Here is an 18979-nt window from a genome sequence, read left to right as displayed (position 1 = left end):
TCCACCATTGTTTTGTTCACCACCATGCTCGTCTCTTTGCTTATTCCAACAACGGACTTCGCAATGTTCTGATACCATGTTGAAACTAATACTAAAGCAGAAGAAGAATATAAATGCAGAAACAAAACTGATTTTATTCACTTGCACACCCACAAACTAACGCACTGCACTACTACTTAAATAGAGAATAAATGATAAACCACTTAGCTAAAATGATGGAAGCATAATCCACCATATCCTATTTTCATGCAACTATATTTGACCCACTAACAACAAACTAAACACTCTACTACATACATAACCAAAACACTGAAAACAATATTCTTAAAAAATACTCCAACTAAGTTTGAATTAATCAACCAATAGAGGATCCTAGATCAGCACTATCATCTGGTACGAAATAGTGAAGGAGGTTGACATGGATCATAAAAAACTTATATTTCACGGAACAATGAAGGGGGGTGAACATGAAAGGATATCCCTGACCTGCAATTATATTCATGTTTCAAAGATAGAGTTCACGTTATCACTCAGATTTGATAATGTTCTACAAGTTATAAAGCAGAAATTGGAACCAAACATTGGCTGGCTGACAGAATACGAAATCACATTGATTTCTCGGATTATGGAACAAATTATAACAGAATTTAAAGCTATAATCTCAAATCGTGATCCTGGTGATGCTCGACGACAGACACTTGAGACATCAAGTCAGCAAAATCAGGCAGCTACACCCTCGAAAAGAAGCCGACCCAACCAATAATATGCTGAGATGGAGTATACAGACACAATGTAGCTGCTTTGGAAAGTTGTATATCATTCCTTGGCAGTAGCAAATTCTATGCTTATTAGGCATTCTTTCGTACAAATTATTAGGCATTCTTTCATGTCATAGTACATATAATTCTCTTTATAATTCTAGGTATGTTAGGGACTTAATTAGAGTGTTAATGTGTATGGTTTCTAAACTTACTATGGTCAGATTTGATTCGTTCAATTGTTAATTGATTATCATTTGTAAGTGCTTGATTTGGACTAATAAACATTATGCTGTTAGTTTTTTGTTTGTTTTTTCTCTTTATAATATGCACGTTATTTACTTTGTACATTATCTCCGCTTTGAATAAATGCACATGAACAGTGTACAATTAAATTTTAAAATTATACTTCGTATAAACTAATCAATCAATTAAAATCTAGACTGGGAGAGATTTGAGGGAATTTAGACTATTTGACAAAATGGCTGACAAATTAAGCATATAGGGAAGGTCATTATTTAAATTAGTCTCCTGTATATATATTAACTTGGAAAGGGTTTATTTTTAAGATAGTGGGTAACAAGTAAATTCGAAAATAAATCTTATTAACTGAAAAAGAAAATATTTTCAGTTTCTTGATCTTGATAACCAACTTAATTAACAACTAACAACTGAACAGCTGAATTACCACATCTCTACACTTAAAAATACCAATTCACACCAAAATTATAAATAATTTCATACGTAACAACCCATTTCATTTCTCTGAAGAATAAATAAAATCAACAAATTTTGATTTTGTTTGTTCTTTAAAATTAAAATCATCTACAAATTAATCTTTCTTTATTTCTTTAGTTCTGTTTTATTGTACTGTGTGTTGATTAGTAATGGCTTCGAGTTCACGGGCAGACGAATGTATGGTTGTACAGAAAGATCGGACAGGGCAATATGCAAGGTACGACTTTATCATTGTACATCATCCACCAATAACAACGCAATGTGAAGTCGAGGTTTATAAGGGGTTTGATGGAATTAATGGCAGAGAAATTGCTAGGAGTAAGACAATTTTACAAAAAGAAAATCTTAAATGTTTGTTGACAGAAGTAAATTTGTAGGAGAAATTAGACAAAGAGAATATAATGAAATGCTACCATTTTTGGGTTGATCATAAATATGAAAAACATGGATATGTACATCTTAATATGATTACTGATCTTTTTACTGCGAATTTGAGGGATTACACCAAGAAACATATGATTGTTGATCTTGTTGCTGTCAAAAATTGGTGTAGACAGATTCTGTCAGGGTTAGATTATCTTCAGAATCTGAATGCTCCGATTATTCACCGTGATCTTGAGTGTAAAAACATCCTTGTTTTAGGAATCGGGCAGAATTAAGCTTAGAATTAACTTGATAAACACGATGATTCTTGAACAAGGGTGTACTATACAGGGTAATGCTGATGGTGAAGCAGCAGCGCAGGATGACGCATTACAAGAAAAAAGGTCAAAGAGGGCGACATAAATCGATCAAGGAGGGCGAGTTGTACTTTGCCTTGTTAGTTTCTATCAAGGAGGGAGAAATTATAATTTGCCTTTTATTACAGAGCAAAGAGGACGAATTTTACTTTCGTCTTTGTATTTCAAAGCAAATAGGGCGAATTTATTTTTCGTCCTCTGTAATAGAGCAAAGAGGGCAAATTCACGAAATCGTCCTCTATAATAGAGCAAAGAGGGCGAATTTCATTTTCGCCCTCGCTATTCAATAAAATAAAACAAAACTAAACATTACAGAGAACGTTTTCTCTATTAAAACAAAACAAAAAAGAAATCAACGCTTTCTCTCTCTTCTTATTCACAAAATGTAAGAACCCTAAGTTTTTCTTTATCTTATTCGAATTCTTAGCTCAGTTTCTCACAGATTGCTCGAATTGTGTTCGAATTCTTAGGGTTCTCTTTCTCTTTCTATTTATTCGCTCGAATTGCTACTCTATTTCTTCGCTCGAATTGCTACTCGAATTCAGATTCTCAGATTTCACATATTGTTGCTCCAAATCGTTGCTCGAAGTCGGTCAAATCGCATATTGTTGCTCTGCTCGAATTTATTTTGGTAAATTTTCGCAATTCTACTAATTTTGGCTTTTGATTTTGTAAGAATTGATTTTGGTAAATTTTCGAATTGATTTTGCTCGAATTGATTAAGCTTTTGATTTTGTAAGAATTTGTTGATTCTCAAAAGCCTTGCTCTAAATTTGTTGATTTTTTTTGTCAATTTGCTGCTGCATGTTAGTATTGCTATATCTGCAAGTTTTAGGGAGTATTGTTATACTCATGGGTGTTATACATCTCATGTTTGCTATATCTGCAAGGTTTAATAAGACTTGTTCTTACTGTAATGTATCAACTCTAATTTTATTTATACCTTTGTGCATCAATGCATGAAATTAGTTTATACTTGTATTGGTTGTATAATAACGATGATTGAGTACACCTAAATCTGTTTTAATTGAGATATAAAGTTGTTATGTGATGATAAAGAAGGAGCAATCAATCTGAGTCTTTTAGCATGCCTCCAATCATATCTATGAGGTATAAATTTATGTGAAAATAGTCTTAAGCATATTGCTATCTAGCGTCTCTTAATGTTTATCCCAATTTTCTTTGTTTATTTGTTCCTTTGAATGTGCATCATTCTATAAGGGAATATAGAGGACGCAATTTACTCTAATACATTTAACTCAACTACCTTGTTATAAAGATGAGATCACCTCAATGAGACACACAAAAGGGAACAAAAAGAGTAGAGACTTGACGTCTTTATATTAACTTCAAAACAGCCATGATATATAGCCTAGGTCCAATGGCGAATGTGGTTACGTGAGAAAGCCAGATTTCTTGTTAAGTGATGAGCCCTTTGATCCCATAATTATTGAAAGACCACTCAAGATGATTTTAAAGGTCTTTCATCAGTTACCATTGTCTAGTAGAACTAGGATTACATACAAAACTTTGATTTTGTTTACTTCACCTTACCAAAATAAGTTCATGAAGCCTAATAATCTTCAATGTACAGATAAAACTATATATGGGGTATGGTTGTCTTGACAAGCCCAAAAGTCATATATACACATAGATCACCTGTTATTGGACATTAATATGTTATTGGTTCTTCTGGAAACACATTTTTCAAGAGAAACATTAGCAGTATATGTATTTGAAATTTCCTTCTGGAAACACATTTTTTAAGAGGTCATTTTCTGCAATCTTCTGCCAGTTTATGTTATGTTATGCTATTGATGATTGAATTGGTTGTATTTGTATATGTATTTGAATTATGTTGTTCTATCCATTAAAAGAAACACTTATATATTGTTTTATGTAATATAGAATGGATAATGATAGAAGTTGGATGCATGTTCAAGGGTTGAAAGGTAGGCTTCAAGCAAGTTACCGAAATGGTGTTAAATACTTTCTTGATTTTGCTTTCAAGGACACTAACCCTAATTCTGGGGATAAGAAGAGGTGTCCTTGTTTGAATTGTCGAAATTACTTTGATCATGACCGACAACAATGCGAGTTCATCTCCTTCGATGGGAATAGACCCTGATTACAATCCATGGATATTCCATGGAGAGGAACAATCCCTTGACATAAGAGAGATGGAGATGTCTGAGGAGGAAGGTGATGAGTTATATGATGAAGATCCTCTTGTATCAGAAGAGATGGCTTCTTTGGTACATGATGCGAAAAATGTAGTGTCGGAGGAGCACGATGGGGATGAAGGGGATGGAGATTGTTCTGAGATTCCCGATAAATTTTATAGATTGATGAAAGATGCAGAAGAAGAGCTATTTTCGGGTTGTAAAACATTTTCAAGGCTTGAATTCATTGTAACTCTCTTACACCTTAAGGTTAATGGGGGTTGGATTGATAAATCATTTAGTGGGCTCCTTAGTGCATTACAAAAGGCCTTTAATTATGACCCAAACTTTCCAAAAAGCTCTTATAAAGCCAAAAAGTACACAAAAGACCTTGGGTTGAATTATGTGAAGATTCATGTTTGTGTCAATCATTGCATACTTTATAGAAAAGAGTATGAAAATGCTGATTCATGCCCTATTTGTGAGGAGTCCAGATGGAAGGAAGGTAGCGGTGAATTGGATGATAGTGTTACCTTCTCGGAATCTCAACGGGCCTCACAAAGAATGCCTAAAGTACCTCGTATGGTTCTTCGCCATTTTCCTTTAGTGCTAAGGCTTCAAAGGTTTTTCATGTCATCGAAAATTGTAAAGCACATGCGATGGCATAAAGAGAGGCAGCAACTTGATGACAACATATTAAGGCACCCATCCGATTCAATGGCATGGAAGAAGCTTGATGAATCATTTCCGGAGTTTGCAATCGATCCATGTAATGTGAGATTAGGTCTTTCAGCTGATGGTTTCAATCCCGGTGGACATTTTGGCGCTAATTACAGCATTTGGCCAGTGTTTTTGGTGCCACACAATCTTCCACCATGGATGTGCATGACAAGTCCATACATTATGTTGTCACTCCTAATTCCCGGTCCCAAGTCTCCTGGAATGGATATTGATGTGTTCTTAGAACCATTGATTGATGAACTTCAAGAATTATGGGAAGTTGGGGGTGAAAACTTATGATTCACATAGTCACCAAAACTTTACAATGAAGGCAGCCCTATTGTGGACAATGAGTGATTTTCCCGCTTATGGAAATTTGTGTGGTTGGAGTACTTGTGGTAAACTTGCTTGTCCATCATGTCACAAAGATACCTCACACGAGAGATTGAAGCTTGGAAGGAAAGAATTCTTTGATGGTACTCGTAGATTCTTAGATCCTGATCATAGATGGAGAATGGATAGAAAATCTTTTAATGGAGAAACAGAAAGACGACCACCTCTTATCCCTTTGTCGGGGGATGAAATAGTAGAAGCATTTGATAGTTTTCCGAATGTGATATTTGGGAAGAAGAGAAACAGAACTAAAAGATACTTGTTTGACAATGGAAGAAGTTTAGTAACTTCTTTAGACTCCCTTATTGGAGTAAGCTTTTGGTAAGGCATAACTTAGATGTGATGTATATTGAAAAAAATATTTGTGATAGTATATTAGCAACTGTACTTGATATTCCTAATAAGACAAAGGACACTTTGAATATACGAAAGGATTTGTTGAAGTTGAACATGCATTAGAAATTGAGACCTATCAAGATAGGTGATAAATATGCCATTCCTAGAGCTCCTTATCAATTGACATTGCCTGAGAGGCGTAGAGTATCGGAGTGGTTGTCTAAGGTTAAAGACAATTCCTCGTAACTTCTACAATTCTATTTGATGTACCAAAGGATAGCAACATAACTGGTACCCCTCCTAAAATTCTGTTTGTTCACCTTTCGTTTTGTGCCTTTTGTGTTTAATTGAAAAGGTTAATTGAAGAGTTTTGACTAGGGTGACTAGGGTGTCTTTGAAGTTATGAAGTTCTCTTTCTCTTTCTCTTGCAGTCCTCAAGCAGAAATTCATTTGATTAATGGATTAATATTAGCTTTAAATTATCGAATTTTGAGTTGGGACTTTTTGACAAGAGTAGTGTAGGAACAAGATTTCTGGTTTATTTTCATATATTTTTTGGCCCTCCTTTCCTTAATTCTGTGTATGTCAAATCGCTTTGAGTGGTCTTGGATATTGGGTATTGTCTTATTTTATTGAGGTTACTAGGTGTACACACTGCTTGATTTAAAAAGCAGAGTATGTGGATTCTGGAAAAATGATGCTATTGATACTATTATGAGATATGAGCACTTAAATTGGTAAATTTGAAACAAGTTTAAGAGTGACTTCTGGTTGGAGTTAGGATAATACTTTTGTTATGAATAGCAATGTATATTGTGTTTTTTGTGAATATTGTAGAATAATACTCTTGTTATGAATGTCTGTCTTCAACTACCATCTGTATTGTAGCAATGTAATACTCTAGTGTTTCTTTATTAATTTACATTAGTCCTGTTTTTGTCAAGTTTGCAGTTAGGAGATCAAGTCAATGTTTTGGGGATGGAGGACACCAAAAGGCTGGTTGCAAGGATGAGAAGATTTCTTGATAGACAACTTGGTTAATACTTTTGTATATATTTGCTATAAAATATTATTAAATATTTGCTATTATAGAAAACTTTGTTAATACTTTTGTATATATAATGACAAAATTAAAATTTATGCCTATTAGCACCTATTATAGAAAATTTATGCCTATTAGCACCTAGAATTATTTTTTTTAAAAACGAAAAATTGAACAAAGAGGGCGACTTTGATTTTGCCCTTTTAAAATATGATCAAACTGGGCGAATTTTGAGCAAGGAGGGCAATATGAATTGACTTATTTGAGTTGATTACATGAGGCAAAAAAACTTTTCGTCTTGCTTGATTCAATCAAAGAGGGCGAAAATTTTTGCCCTATTTGATTTTGATCAAAGAGGATGAAATTTTTTGCCTTCTTTGATATTTAACAAATAGGGCGAAAAAGTTGTATGCCCTTTGAAGCTAATAGGGCAACTTGGGGGCGATTTTAAAGTCACCCTCTTTGCCTAATAGGGCGAAATTGGAACCTAAAGAGGGCGATATAAATCGCCCACTTTGATATAATATCTTGTAGTGACGTATTCTATTTTGGGATGTGCATACTGCAGATGGTGACTTAGGAAACTGTACATAAACATCGGACTGACTCGAAGATAGGCAAATTGACGGACTCAGAGCTTCAAGACTTCATTCTCAAGTCTCTATCTCCTGCATCTGTCAGACCTACTGTTACTGATATCTTGAACGATCCGTTTCTTGAATTAAGTACCGCGGCTTCAGGCATGACATCAGTATCAGTACGTAGTAATCCGTATGTGAGAGCATCTGTGTATTTACCACCTCTTCGGAGGCTTAATATAGCACACTCGAAACGTTTGGAAATAAGGAAGCAATTTGACAAAGGAGTGATGAAATATATATAACAAGGTTCAAATGAAGAGGGGTGACAGTCAAACGACATCCATGACATTCAGTAATCTTCATGTTACGAAGGCTGAAGAATGGTTCGTACTTGAAAATGATAGAGCACCTTAATTCATGCTGTTATTGAAAAATGTAAACATTCCCTGTTACCTAATGATGTGGAATTGATTACTCCGGTGATGGAAAAAATGATAGATGAATTTAAGCCTGTAATTGATACTGTAGGTGATGTAGAAAACAGTGATCTAATCTCTCAGTATCTTTCTTGTCTTCAGAATTTATCTAATGATGATACTTCTGGTGATGCTCGAAGACAGACGCCTGAGACATCGAATGAGCAGAATCAGGCAATTACTCCCTCGAACAGAAGCCAACCCAACCAAGATGTGAAGATGGAGGAGACAAATTGAACAGAATGTAGCTGCTTTGGAAAGCTGTCATTCCCTGACAGTAGGAAATTTTAGGCTTAATCTGATTCTTCAGTAGAAAAACCAGGCTTTCTTTTAGTACAAATAAGTGTTTCTATTATTCTAGGCATGTTAGCTAGTGATACTTTTAGTGAGTCAACGAGTATGGTTACTACTTAGTTAAATTAGTTCCAAGACGGATTTTATTCATTCTTTCGTTTGTTGATTGATTGTCATCTGTAAGTGTTTGATTTGGATTAAAGAACATTGTGTGGTTTGTTTTTCTTTCTTTATAAGCATCGATCTTCTGTACTGTGTAACAATATCTTTGCTTTTCAACTCTATTATCTAAACGTCCTGAAGGCATAAGCTAAGTCGTAAGCAAGACCACCTCTATTTCCTACCAACTAAGAAGCATAGGGGTGCTGCATATTCCACAGGGAGCTGCTGGCTGCTGCCCACGAGACAGAAATATGGTGCCCGCCTACAGAAGCCGCTTAAAGATCAATGTAGACACTGCTATTTTCAATGAGATGACCAGGCTAAGGCCAGGTTTGGCAGTAGAACTACTTACTCTTAACTTCTTAAGTATAGCTCTCGCAGTGATCAGTAGACATCGCGGAAGCAAAAGCCATCTCCGCTGGTCTGAAATTGGCAGCACAAAACATTGGAAAATTGGATGTGACTAAACATCATTCATCGATAATGTTAAAGGTTGGTATTTCTAGTTTATAGGAGTACTTTTAAAACATGAGCTTAGTGAAGTCAATGAGGTGGAACTTATTAATATGGCACACCTTCAATCATTAGACTACTTGAGTGTTAGAAACAAGGAATAGAAACCTTCAAACCTACAAGCCAGACTTATTAAAGCCCAAAACAAGGTTCCATCTTAAAACCAATTGGCAACAAAAATAGTAATCCATTTGGGTTATAAATCGAAAGCTTTTTGCTTCCTTTTTAAATGTCAGACAAATGATATTTACAATTTACATTTCTACTTACCATTATTCATCGTGTGTTAGAGATAATATCGGAAAATATATGTGTGATATATTTTCCGTATTGATCTTATTAGGAGAATAATATATTTAGGTTTATTATATGTTAAGATATTACTAAGATATTATATTATCTTTTCCTAATAAGATATTACTAAGATATTATATTATCTTTTCCTAATATCGTGATACAGTAAATTTAATTAAAATTGATAATCAGAATAACAATTCTTATTTTTTTTTTAAGGAAAGCATGAAATTAACTAGTTGTGATAATTTTTTTAAAACCGCTTTTAACGGTCCAAGTGCTGATTTATGCACGTCTTTGCTTTCACTTTGGTCAGATTATTAAAAAATGAAAAAACCAACAACATATGAAATTAGACTCAATCATCATCGTGTCAAAAAAGACTCATTCACCATCATCTTCAACAACTTCTTTATTTGTTCCCAATTAGAATTTCAATAAAATTAGGATCAAGATACATTAATTGATTGATACAAATTAACGTGAGTATATATCATCTAAATTATAAAATGAGCGTGATTCAAATCCTTTTTCGGCTCGATGAAATCTGCAAAAAATACGAAAAATATGACGTTGACAAACAAAGGGAGCGCAATGCTGCGGGTGATGATGCCTTCGCACGTCTCTACGATACCATCGAGTCTGATATCGAGAAAGCCATTCACGTATGTGAAATTAATCAATTTTTTGCGTGGTTTTCATTTACATTTGGAATTTATGAATACACAATTCAATATATGTTGACGAACTTTAATTTGTTTATATGCAACAAAATAAATATAATGCGGAGAGCAGAAATCGGAGATGGTGGCAATGGAGACGAATAGGGCCAAGGCGGTGGCGATGAACGCTGAGATAAGACGGACCAAGGCCAAGCTATTGGAAGATGTTGCCAAGCTACAAAAATTGGCTTACAAGAAGGTCAATAATTTTATTTGCCTCTTTATGATTTTGTGATCAATTCAATATTACTTCGTATAATTTAGCTTCATAATTAATAAAATGTTGCACTAGTTTCTGTCTTTGTTTTGAATTTTGTGTTTATATGGTGTATATGTTCCTCTTTGCATGTTTAAATTAATCTATTAAGGGATATCATGCAAAATTTGTTCCTATTTTGCTACTCCGTAATAGGCATATTTTGATAGAGTATATATAAATTAATCTTGGACTTCAATTATCAGCTTATGTTTTTGGTTGAATTAGAACTGTTTAACATCATTTTCTGTCCCTTTTATTTACTACGTAATTCTTGATCTAGTCTTCTACCTAGGGTGTGGTTGTTCTATTGATGATTTGATGACTACCAAAACAAAATAAGCCACTTGTATTCGAGTACGCCTATCTAGTTAGAGTGATTTTAGCCCATTTGATCAATGTTATTTAAATTTTGCAAATGAAGAGTTATTGAGCATAAGAAAATCACATGAAAAAACCTAATCAACTCTAGGTATACGCAATTAAGTACAAATAAAATGGATGTTCTCCTAATGCTTTCTCAAGTGATCCAGCTCTTTAAGTTAATTATTGCAGCTCAATGTAACTTTGAAACAATATAAATACGGTTTGCATATCATTTTACGTGCGTGACTTTAGGCTAATGATCGATGATCAATTGATCACTTTATTTTCATATAATCAATGAAGACTAAAAATTCCACTTTTTAAAATTTGATCTTCAATTAATCGATCCTTTCATTATTATTTAATATGGTAATGTTGCTCAAGAAATTTTGTGGTTTTAGGTAAAAGGACTCTCAAAAGACGATATGGTTGCTCGAGGTGACTTGGCTATTGCATTAGGAGAAAGAATCCAAGGAATTCCCGATGGAGGAAACAATGCCAAAAACAATGGATGGGCGAGTTCAAGCAATCCTAATAACATCAAGTTTGATATGCAAGGAGGTAAGTTCATAGTCTTCGTACCACGCAATAAGTTTGACCACTTTTGCATGAATTTAAGCATATTAATACAAATCAAATGTGGCTTATTAAAATGAGATGGAAGGAGTATGAGTATGATTGACAGTCAGTATTTATTATTATATGGACGAGGGGTAAAAGTCATTCTCTAGCTAACTAATGATATTTTGGGCAAAATTCAGATACACACTTAAACGATGGTTTTTTCCAAGAAACGGAGCAATCGAATCAATTTAGGCAAGAGTACGAAATGAGAAAGTTGAAACAGGCAAGTACATGTCCATAAACTTTATCATTTTTATCATGACATTGAGTTTTGTGTATAGTAACTTGAATGATTTTTGTATCACTATAATAGGATGAAGGTCTAGATATCATATCTGAAGGACTCGACACTCTGAAGAATCTGGCGCAGGATATGAATGAGGTTAGTCCATCATTTTCTAATACCTTATGTTGTCTTTTACAGACGACTTTCAAAAACAAGGTAATTTTAAGGGGTCACAAGTATTCCATGTTAAGTTAGTATGGAATTTATTTGTTTAATCTATCACGCTTATTTAAAATTATACTTTGTACCACATATTGATTAAAATATGGAGTATGTACTAGAAAATGATCTCGACTTTCTCTACTTCTATGCTTATTTTAACCAATTACGATTGTGTGAAATATTATCCTTTGCCTATTTTTATTTTGCATTCTTCAACAAGATCATGATCAAAAGAAAGTTTTGTTAGCTAAAGTTTTAGTGGCTAATTATTAAGTTGGTTTACTTATTGTAAAAAAAATCTTGTGTTTTAGTTGACAATATAGAATTTGTTAGGGAAATCTTGTTGATTGAATTGAGATACTTCATCACATATAAGTACATCGTTTCCATTGTTTGGTTTTCTATGGTGTACTAACCCTTTGTTTTGGTTTCCTTCTTATTCATAGGAACTAGATAGACAAGTTCCCTTGGTTGACGAAATCGATACAAAGGTTAGATTGCTTCTTCTCAATTTACTGTCTAGCTTCATACACGTAATTATATATATATATATATATATATATATATATATATATATATATATATATATATATATATATATATATATATTTTGATGACAACGTAATTATATTATTCATTCATCAATATTTGAAGGCAAGAACTTATTAATTTTTACGACGTAATTAGTTAATAAATACTTAAATGTTTATGGTTATTCATAACCTTATACGTAGGGATGTCAATGGGGTGGGGCAGGGCAGATGTTGGTTTTTCCATCCCCATCCTTGCCTAACATTCTCATCCTTAACCGCACCCCCATCCCCGCGACGGGTCCAAAATTCATCCCATCCCCGCCCCGGCGCGTACAATCCCAAAACCATCCCCGCCCCACCCCACTTGGATATCCACACCCACCTAATCCTCACCTAAGACCCGCTTAATCCCCACCTTTTCAAATGCCACTATATAATATCATAACGATTAAAAAAATATCATTGTTAAATTAATGCACAATTTTTTTTTTTTTTTTTGTTTATAATTTAAGTCTATTACAAAGTATTATACTTTTACAATATTATTTTACTTAATTTATATTTAAAATAGTATAAAAAAAAAGTAGATATTTATATGTAATAATATATATATGGATATGGGTATGGGAAGAGTATGAAGTTGGGCGGGGTGGGTATGAAGTGGGGATGGGGCGGGTACGAAGTAGGGTGGATGGGGCAAGGCGGGTATGAAGTGGGGATGGGACGGGTACAACTTAAAATCCACCCCCGTCCCATCACCCATGACGGGTATGGTTTTTATCCCCATCCCCGCCCCACCACCCACCACCCACCACCCACCAAACCGAGACCCATCAACTGGGGCAGGGAGGGATGGGGCAGGTCTCCTACTTGACTTGCCCTACTGACATCCCTACTTATACGACTATCATTTAACTATGAGATCAAACTATTCGTTGCAATGTAAATAGATCGATTAATATATGTTTCCTCTGTTGTTTTTATGCTAATTAAGGTTGATAAGGCTAACACTGATTTAAAGAACAACAATGTCAGGCTCAAACAAACACTTCAGCAGGTACAAATTACTTTTTGACGATTTGCACATTTAAAAATTTTGCGATACATTCGGGTGTATCTATTTATTTGTATGACATTTATGTACCTAATATTAATTAACCTATATGACATTTTTGTACGTATGATCAGATAAGATCGAGTCGAAACTTTTGCATTGACATCATCTTACTGTGCGTGATTTTGGGCATTGCAGCTTATTTATACAAGTAAGATTTTACTTATCCTATCTATCTACTTGTATTAATATTTGATTTCAAAGTTATGAGAAAATACCTACTAGTACTTAATTACAAAACTAACGATAGAAAATACATATGATATCGACTCTAATCTTGTAAGTCGATAAGATAGAAATAAAACTAATGATACGATATTCCATTTTTGTAGTGTTTTGCAGTGAATTGATTATTTCAGAGCTTTCATGGATTATGGCAATGGTCTATATGTTACCAAATTTGTTGGTCTTTAACACATTGTTATGTTTTCACGTTCACATACGGAGTACTGAGTACTGTAATTTTTCTTAACGAGTACGGAGTATCAATGTATCAGTGTATCACTTATAACGTACTAAGTATATGGGATATTGTGTCTTTTTTTTCTAGCTCTATGCTCATTTCAAAATTATATACTTCATATTAGTCATATATACACACGTAATGTATGCATAGTTGATTTATGAAACGGAAATATTTACGGGGACTTGGGAGTTTAGAAAGTCTTATATAAAATTTTAAAAAAGTGAAACTAACTAAATATTTACATGTGTCACTTAATTTGCTAAAATTACTGGCTAGTCATCACCTTATGGTTTTAAAATAAGTGTTTTAAAGACTAAAAACTATAAGAAGAATGTGTTTGTTTGATCAAAAAGAATTGTGTGGCGTGACAATTCGTCATTGAATTTAAAAACGAATTTCGGCAATCGGAGTGCATATTGTATCGACGGTATATTTTCTAAGGTTACACATCATTCTCAGTGAAAGACACTTTTTGGGTGGGAGGTGGAGCCATATAAACTTATACCCAAAAGAACAAGAAATGTGTTTAGCACTTTGTGAATATAAGTATATTGTAGTATGTCTATTCTCATTGAGCAAATGTTCCAAGCAATATATAAATAATGCATGGAGCTTCAAAGAATGAATCTAAACACCATAATCATTCACTTTAATGGGGATACAAAAGAATCCAAGAGAAAGAAAAAGAATACCAAGAGAATGACTTTAGACATTAAAAAGTCTACTCCACAACCTGCTTGTGGGCAATCGTTGTTGGCCACAACCCACTTGTGGAGTAAGCTGATTTCCTTCTAGAATAGACATGAAGAAGTTTACCGCACAACCCACTTGTTGGCAAACGGTGTAGGCCACAACCTACTTGTGGAGTAAACTAATCCACTTCTAAAAACATGGATTTTACTCTCTTTAATCCAACACTTATTCCAGTGGATAAACCTAATTATAGGTGTACTAGTCCTTTGTCCAAGCAACTATCGGATATATTCACTGAAAAAAAAAGGGTTTTTCTAAGTTATGCCCCCAAACTTTTTCGGTTTCCAAGCTGTGCCCATGTTTTTTCAAACGTCTAACTTGTGCCCTCAACCTCACTAATTTTTATTAACAATAACCTTTGACGTTAACCATAACCTTTTTTTAATTATTTTATTTTCTAATTTTTTAAATTTTTGTAAAGTGCTAAACTAATTAGTATGAGACACGTATTAAATTAATAACGCCACGACGCCATTGTTGATAAAATAACTTAACTTTCGTTAATAGATATGACTGTCAAAGGGTATTGTTGATAAAATATCGTGAGGCGGAGGGCGCACCTTATAACTTTGAAAAAGCATGGATACAACTTAGATCTCGAAAAAGTGGGGGGGGGGGTGCATAGCTTAGAAAAACCCAAAAAAAAAAAAACAATAAAAATTTGTACTCAATAAATTACTCTAAGTTTGTATTTGTTCATAGGTTTTGTATACATTTAATTATCGATTTACGTTATCAAATTATTATAAACGAGACACACTAGTATAGAATATCTCTATTTCTATACGTAGTTTGCTGACAATCTATGAATTTAAAATTTAGTTGGAATCCCTTGTTTTTAGTAGAAAATGAACAATTCATTTTATAGATTAAAGAATAGAGATTCAAGGAAGTATAGAATATTTTCTAATCTTAATATATAAATAAAGTTTTTTAGTTTGGTAGTTTTCTATTTGGAGCAATAATTTTCAGTTGAATTCATTTAAAATATAAAGGATAAAAAATCAATAATTTACTATGACTATTTTTTTTTATTTTTTGTTATTTTGAAGAATGACTATACGTTGTTCATTGTTTTTTATCTTTTTCAATCAATTATCTCATTATTCTTATTTATTTATAAGGCAAAGAAAAAAATATCTATTTAAAGTAATTGTTATTGTATGTTCTATTTTTTTGGTTGTTTAGGCTGTAGATCTTTTTATAAGATAAATTATCTTAATATTTTTTAAGGAAAAAAAAAAATTTAATGGTAAAATTTTAATGTAGACGTGACACATGTACTTTGGGGATAACTCTGGTGATTATTTTATTATATAAAAATAAAATAAAATATAGATTATGTGTTGGAATAAACAAAATGTAGTTTTAATTACCAAAAAAATGTCATTTTAATTATTATGGAGCGACAGAAGCACTGAAAATTTGTAATAATTGTAACATTTTTTTTGTTGATCTAACTATAAACAATAATATGTATAGCATAATTAGTGGTAGGATTGATAATATATTAATATCCAATCCGAAAAAGCAAGAGTTCAAAGGTCATTTGACAATGTTTTTTTTATCTTTGAGATCTAAAAAAAAACTTTGTATTGATTTTGGATTAAATTCTTGTAAATTGTTGATCTTGCTAGCTTTCATAGTTTTAGAGATATAGGTTGTTTAATTCTCTATTATATAAGTGAGATAAAATATATAGGAAAAGGTTGAGTGCAAACTTGATGTCCAACTTATGGACTACCTACTCCTTTAGTTTATTTTATTTTTTTAAAAAAAATTAAATCGATTTATAGACCTTGACAAATACATTAAAGAAGTTTAATTTTGAAATCATAACTAAAGTTATGGTTTCTCAAAAAAAAAAAAAAAAAAAAAAAAAAAAAAAAAAAAAAGGTTATGGAATATCCTAGCTTCTATCATCCTTATTCAAAAACAAAATTAAATTAAAAAAAAAAAGAAACTTAGTTTAGACAATTAATTAAAAATATTTAGTACTTCCTCCATTCCGAAAGTTTTTCACATTATGAATGTGCAAATTTGCCATTGCTAGACTTTGACCATAAATATCATTAATTAACTACACATTAATAATAATAATAATAATAATAATAATAATAATAATAATAATAATAATAATAATAAACTAGATTAAATTCCGTGTAATGCATGGTTGTTAAATAATTATAATAAAAATAAATTTTACCAAAAAAATTTATGTAAGCTATTAAGAATAGATTAAATATTAAAATGTACGGAGTATGAAATATACTTGAAATAAAATAATAAAATATGTATTTGTTATAATGGTCAATTTCATATTTAAAGATGTTTATTTTAGATTTTTGTACAAAATAAAAGTAATTATTAAGGGCATGTTCACATTTATTGAACTGATCTGAACTGAACTGAACTGATTGGAGCTGAACTGATTAGAGCTGAATTGAATTGAACTGAGTTGAAATAAATATTTTATGAGATAGGGAAATTAGGAGCTGAATTGAACTGAACTGAATTGAACTCGTTGGAGCTGAACTGAACTGAACTAAATGGAGCTGAACTGAACTGAAATTAAGTAAATGTGAACAGGCCCTAAGATACAAATAAAGTTTTTTTAGTAAGAATTTTTGGAGGGAAAACTTTTAATATTATAATGCCAAGTGTTCCTTTAAGTTTAGTCTTTCGTATAATGTAATTAATAAAATATACAATCTATAAATATTACTAAGATAACAACCGCTGACATCATCACTTTTTCAAATTGTGCACGTGTCATCTTCTCCTTTATTTTTTCCGCTTAAACTTTTTTCCCTTTCATATTTTTTTTTGAAAAAATCTAAATGTTGATTGCAAAGTTGTTTAATAAACACATTAAATTTTTTAGTTTCATTACTTTTTCTTATAAAACCCTTAAGGAAAACAAATTCCAACCTTTTACACATGTGATTCATCTAATTACAAAGTTCGCTAAATGTTATCGTAGACGTGAATTTTCTTTTGTTTATATTATTTTAAATTTTATATTTTGGTTTATGTTAATAATATCGTATGTAATACAAAGATTACACATATTTTGACTGATACGTCTTTGAAGTTTACACAATTATAAAATCTTTTGTTATATCCGTGCATCGCACGGGAGTTAATTTAGTTGAATATTAATAAATCATAACTCATTAAGATGAATAAAATAAGACCCAACTTAATTATGTTATGTTGTATATAAAGAGTAGTTGTGAAAATTCTATATATCTTCTTATGAATAATATCACAATTCCAAATTGGAATAACATATATAAATAAAGGGAGTAATATATAGATCCTGAAAATCTTTACATATTTTTTTTTTTTTTTTTTTTTTTTTTGGTGAAGTAGTGGGGACATAGCCCCAGGAAACAAACACACAATTACATTTTCTCTTTATTAAGTAAAATATATATTTGAATATGTCAGTGTCATGTCATACTATTATTAATCAAAACTATTGTTTCATTAAAGTTTAATTTTTACCACCACCCCATTAACACATCTTATATAAAGTAAGGCATTTTTCTATTCACCTTTAAATAATAATTTTCTGCTAAATTAATTTCAAGTCAGTAAAAACAATGTATTTCAATTCAGTAAAAATAATTACATTTCAATAAAGATAATTTTTATCAGTAAAAATCAGTTTCTTTAAATAAATAATATAATAGAACCAGTAAAAATCAGTTTCGTAAAATAATAGTTTTGTAAAATTAATTCAAGTTCAAAAAAAAATAATGTTAGTTCAGTGACAATAATCTCAGCTTAGGAAAAATAAGGCGAATAGAACATGGCATAACTCATATTAAAAAGAGTTAATCAGCATGCTCATAAGTTTTACATATTCGAGGTGTGTTATATTTTCCTAAATTTCACTTTTACCTAAACTTACAAGAACTTATCTAAAATTATTTAAAGATTCCTCCCTTCTTTCTTAAGTGCTGAGGTAAGTGACACCTTCGATAAAAAAATATTTTAAGAAAAAAAAAATGGATTATTCACAAATTAAAATCTCTTCCTCAACTATATGTAGGTGGTTATTATAACAATACATATGTGCTATATACTAGATAATGCCTAAGTCATGCTCACTTTAATAATTAATACGGAGTAGTAATTGAAATATAGAAGCCTCTAGATAAATGTAAGTCATTAGTCAACCAATAAATAAACACTACAAAAAAAATGTCCATATACAAAAAATAAATAATTAGATAATAATGCTCCTAGAAAAATTAATAATATTTATGAAAAAATCTACCAAAAAAAAGGAAAACAATAAAGCAGAGTTTAGGAGGAAAAATTCCTTCTAAAAAAATATTTTGCTTTAGTATCGAGTAAGATTTGTGACTTGAAGTTTCGTGGAATGGCAAAGGGTTGTCTTCAAATGCACATATCTCTTACAAAAGAAGTGATCTTAAGCTGATTCAAGTTGGAAGTGAAATTTTCTTTTAAGAGCTT

General features: G+C 31.9%; 1 protein-coding gene across 1 annotated transcript; it reads left to right on the top strand.

Annotated features, from left to right (window-relative positions):
• The first annotated feature begins 9718 nt into the window (after window positions 1-9718).
• Window positions 9719-13427, top strand: LOC145587546 (syntaxin-72-like). The gene is made up of 8 exons (XM_081644279.1): window positions 9719-9874; window positions 10005-10130; window positions 10955-11114; window positions 11315-11400; window positions 11491-11559; window positions 12072-12116; window positions 13153-13215; window positions 13347-13427. The coding sequence occupies exons 1-8, from the start codon at window positions 9719-9721 to the stop codon at window positions 13425-13427; spliced, it is 786 nt and encodes a 261-aa protein (XP_081500405.1).
• Window positions 13428-18979: the final 5552 nt, after the last annotated feature.

This window comes from Chenopodium album, chromosome 17, assembly GCF_948465745.1.
Source record: "Chenopodium album chromosome 17, dcCheAlbu1.1, whole genome shotgun sequence".
NCBI lineage: Eukaryota > Viridiplantae > Streptophyta > Magnoliopsida > Caryophyllales > Amaranthaceae > Chenopodium > Chenopodium album.
This window is presented reverse-complemented; position numbering and strand designations above follow the sequence as displayed.

Excerpts from the sequence above, each read along its gene's own strand:
- LOC145587546 (XM_081644279.1), top strand. The coding sequence starts at position 9,719 with ATGAGCGTGATTCAAATCCTTTTTCGGCTCGATGAAATCTGCAAAAAA. Across the intron at positions 11,560-12,071 it reads TGGCGCAGGATATGAATGAG|GAACTAGATAGACAAGTTCC; the intron begins GTTAGTCCATCA and ends TCTTATTCATAG. Across the intron at positions 12,117-13,152 it reads TTGACGAAATCGATACAAAG|GTTGATAAGGCTAACACTGA; the intron begins GTTAGATTGCTT and ends ATGCTAATTAAG.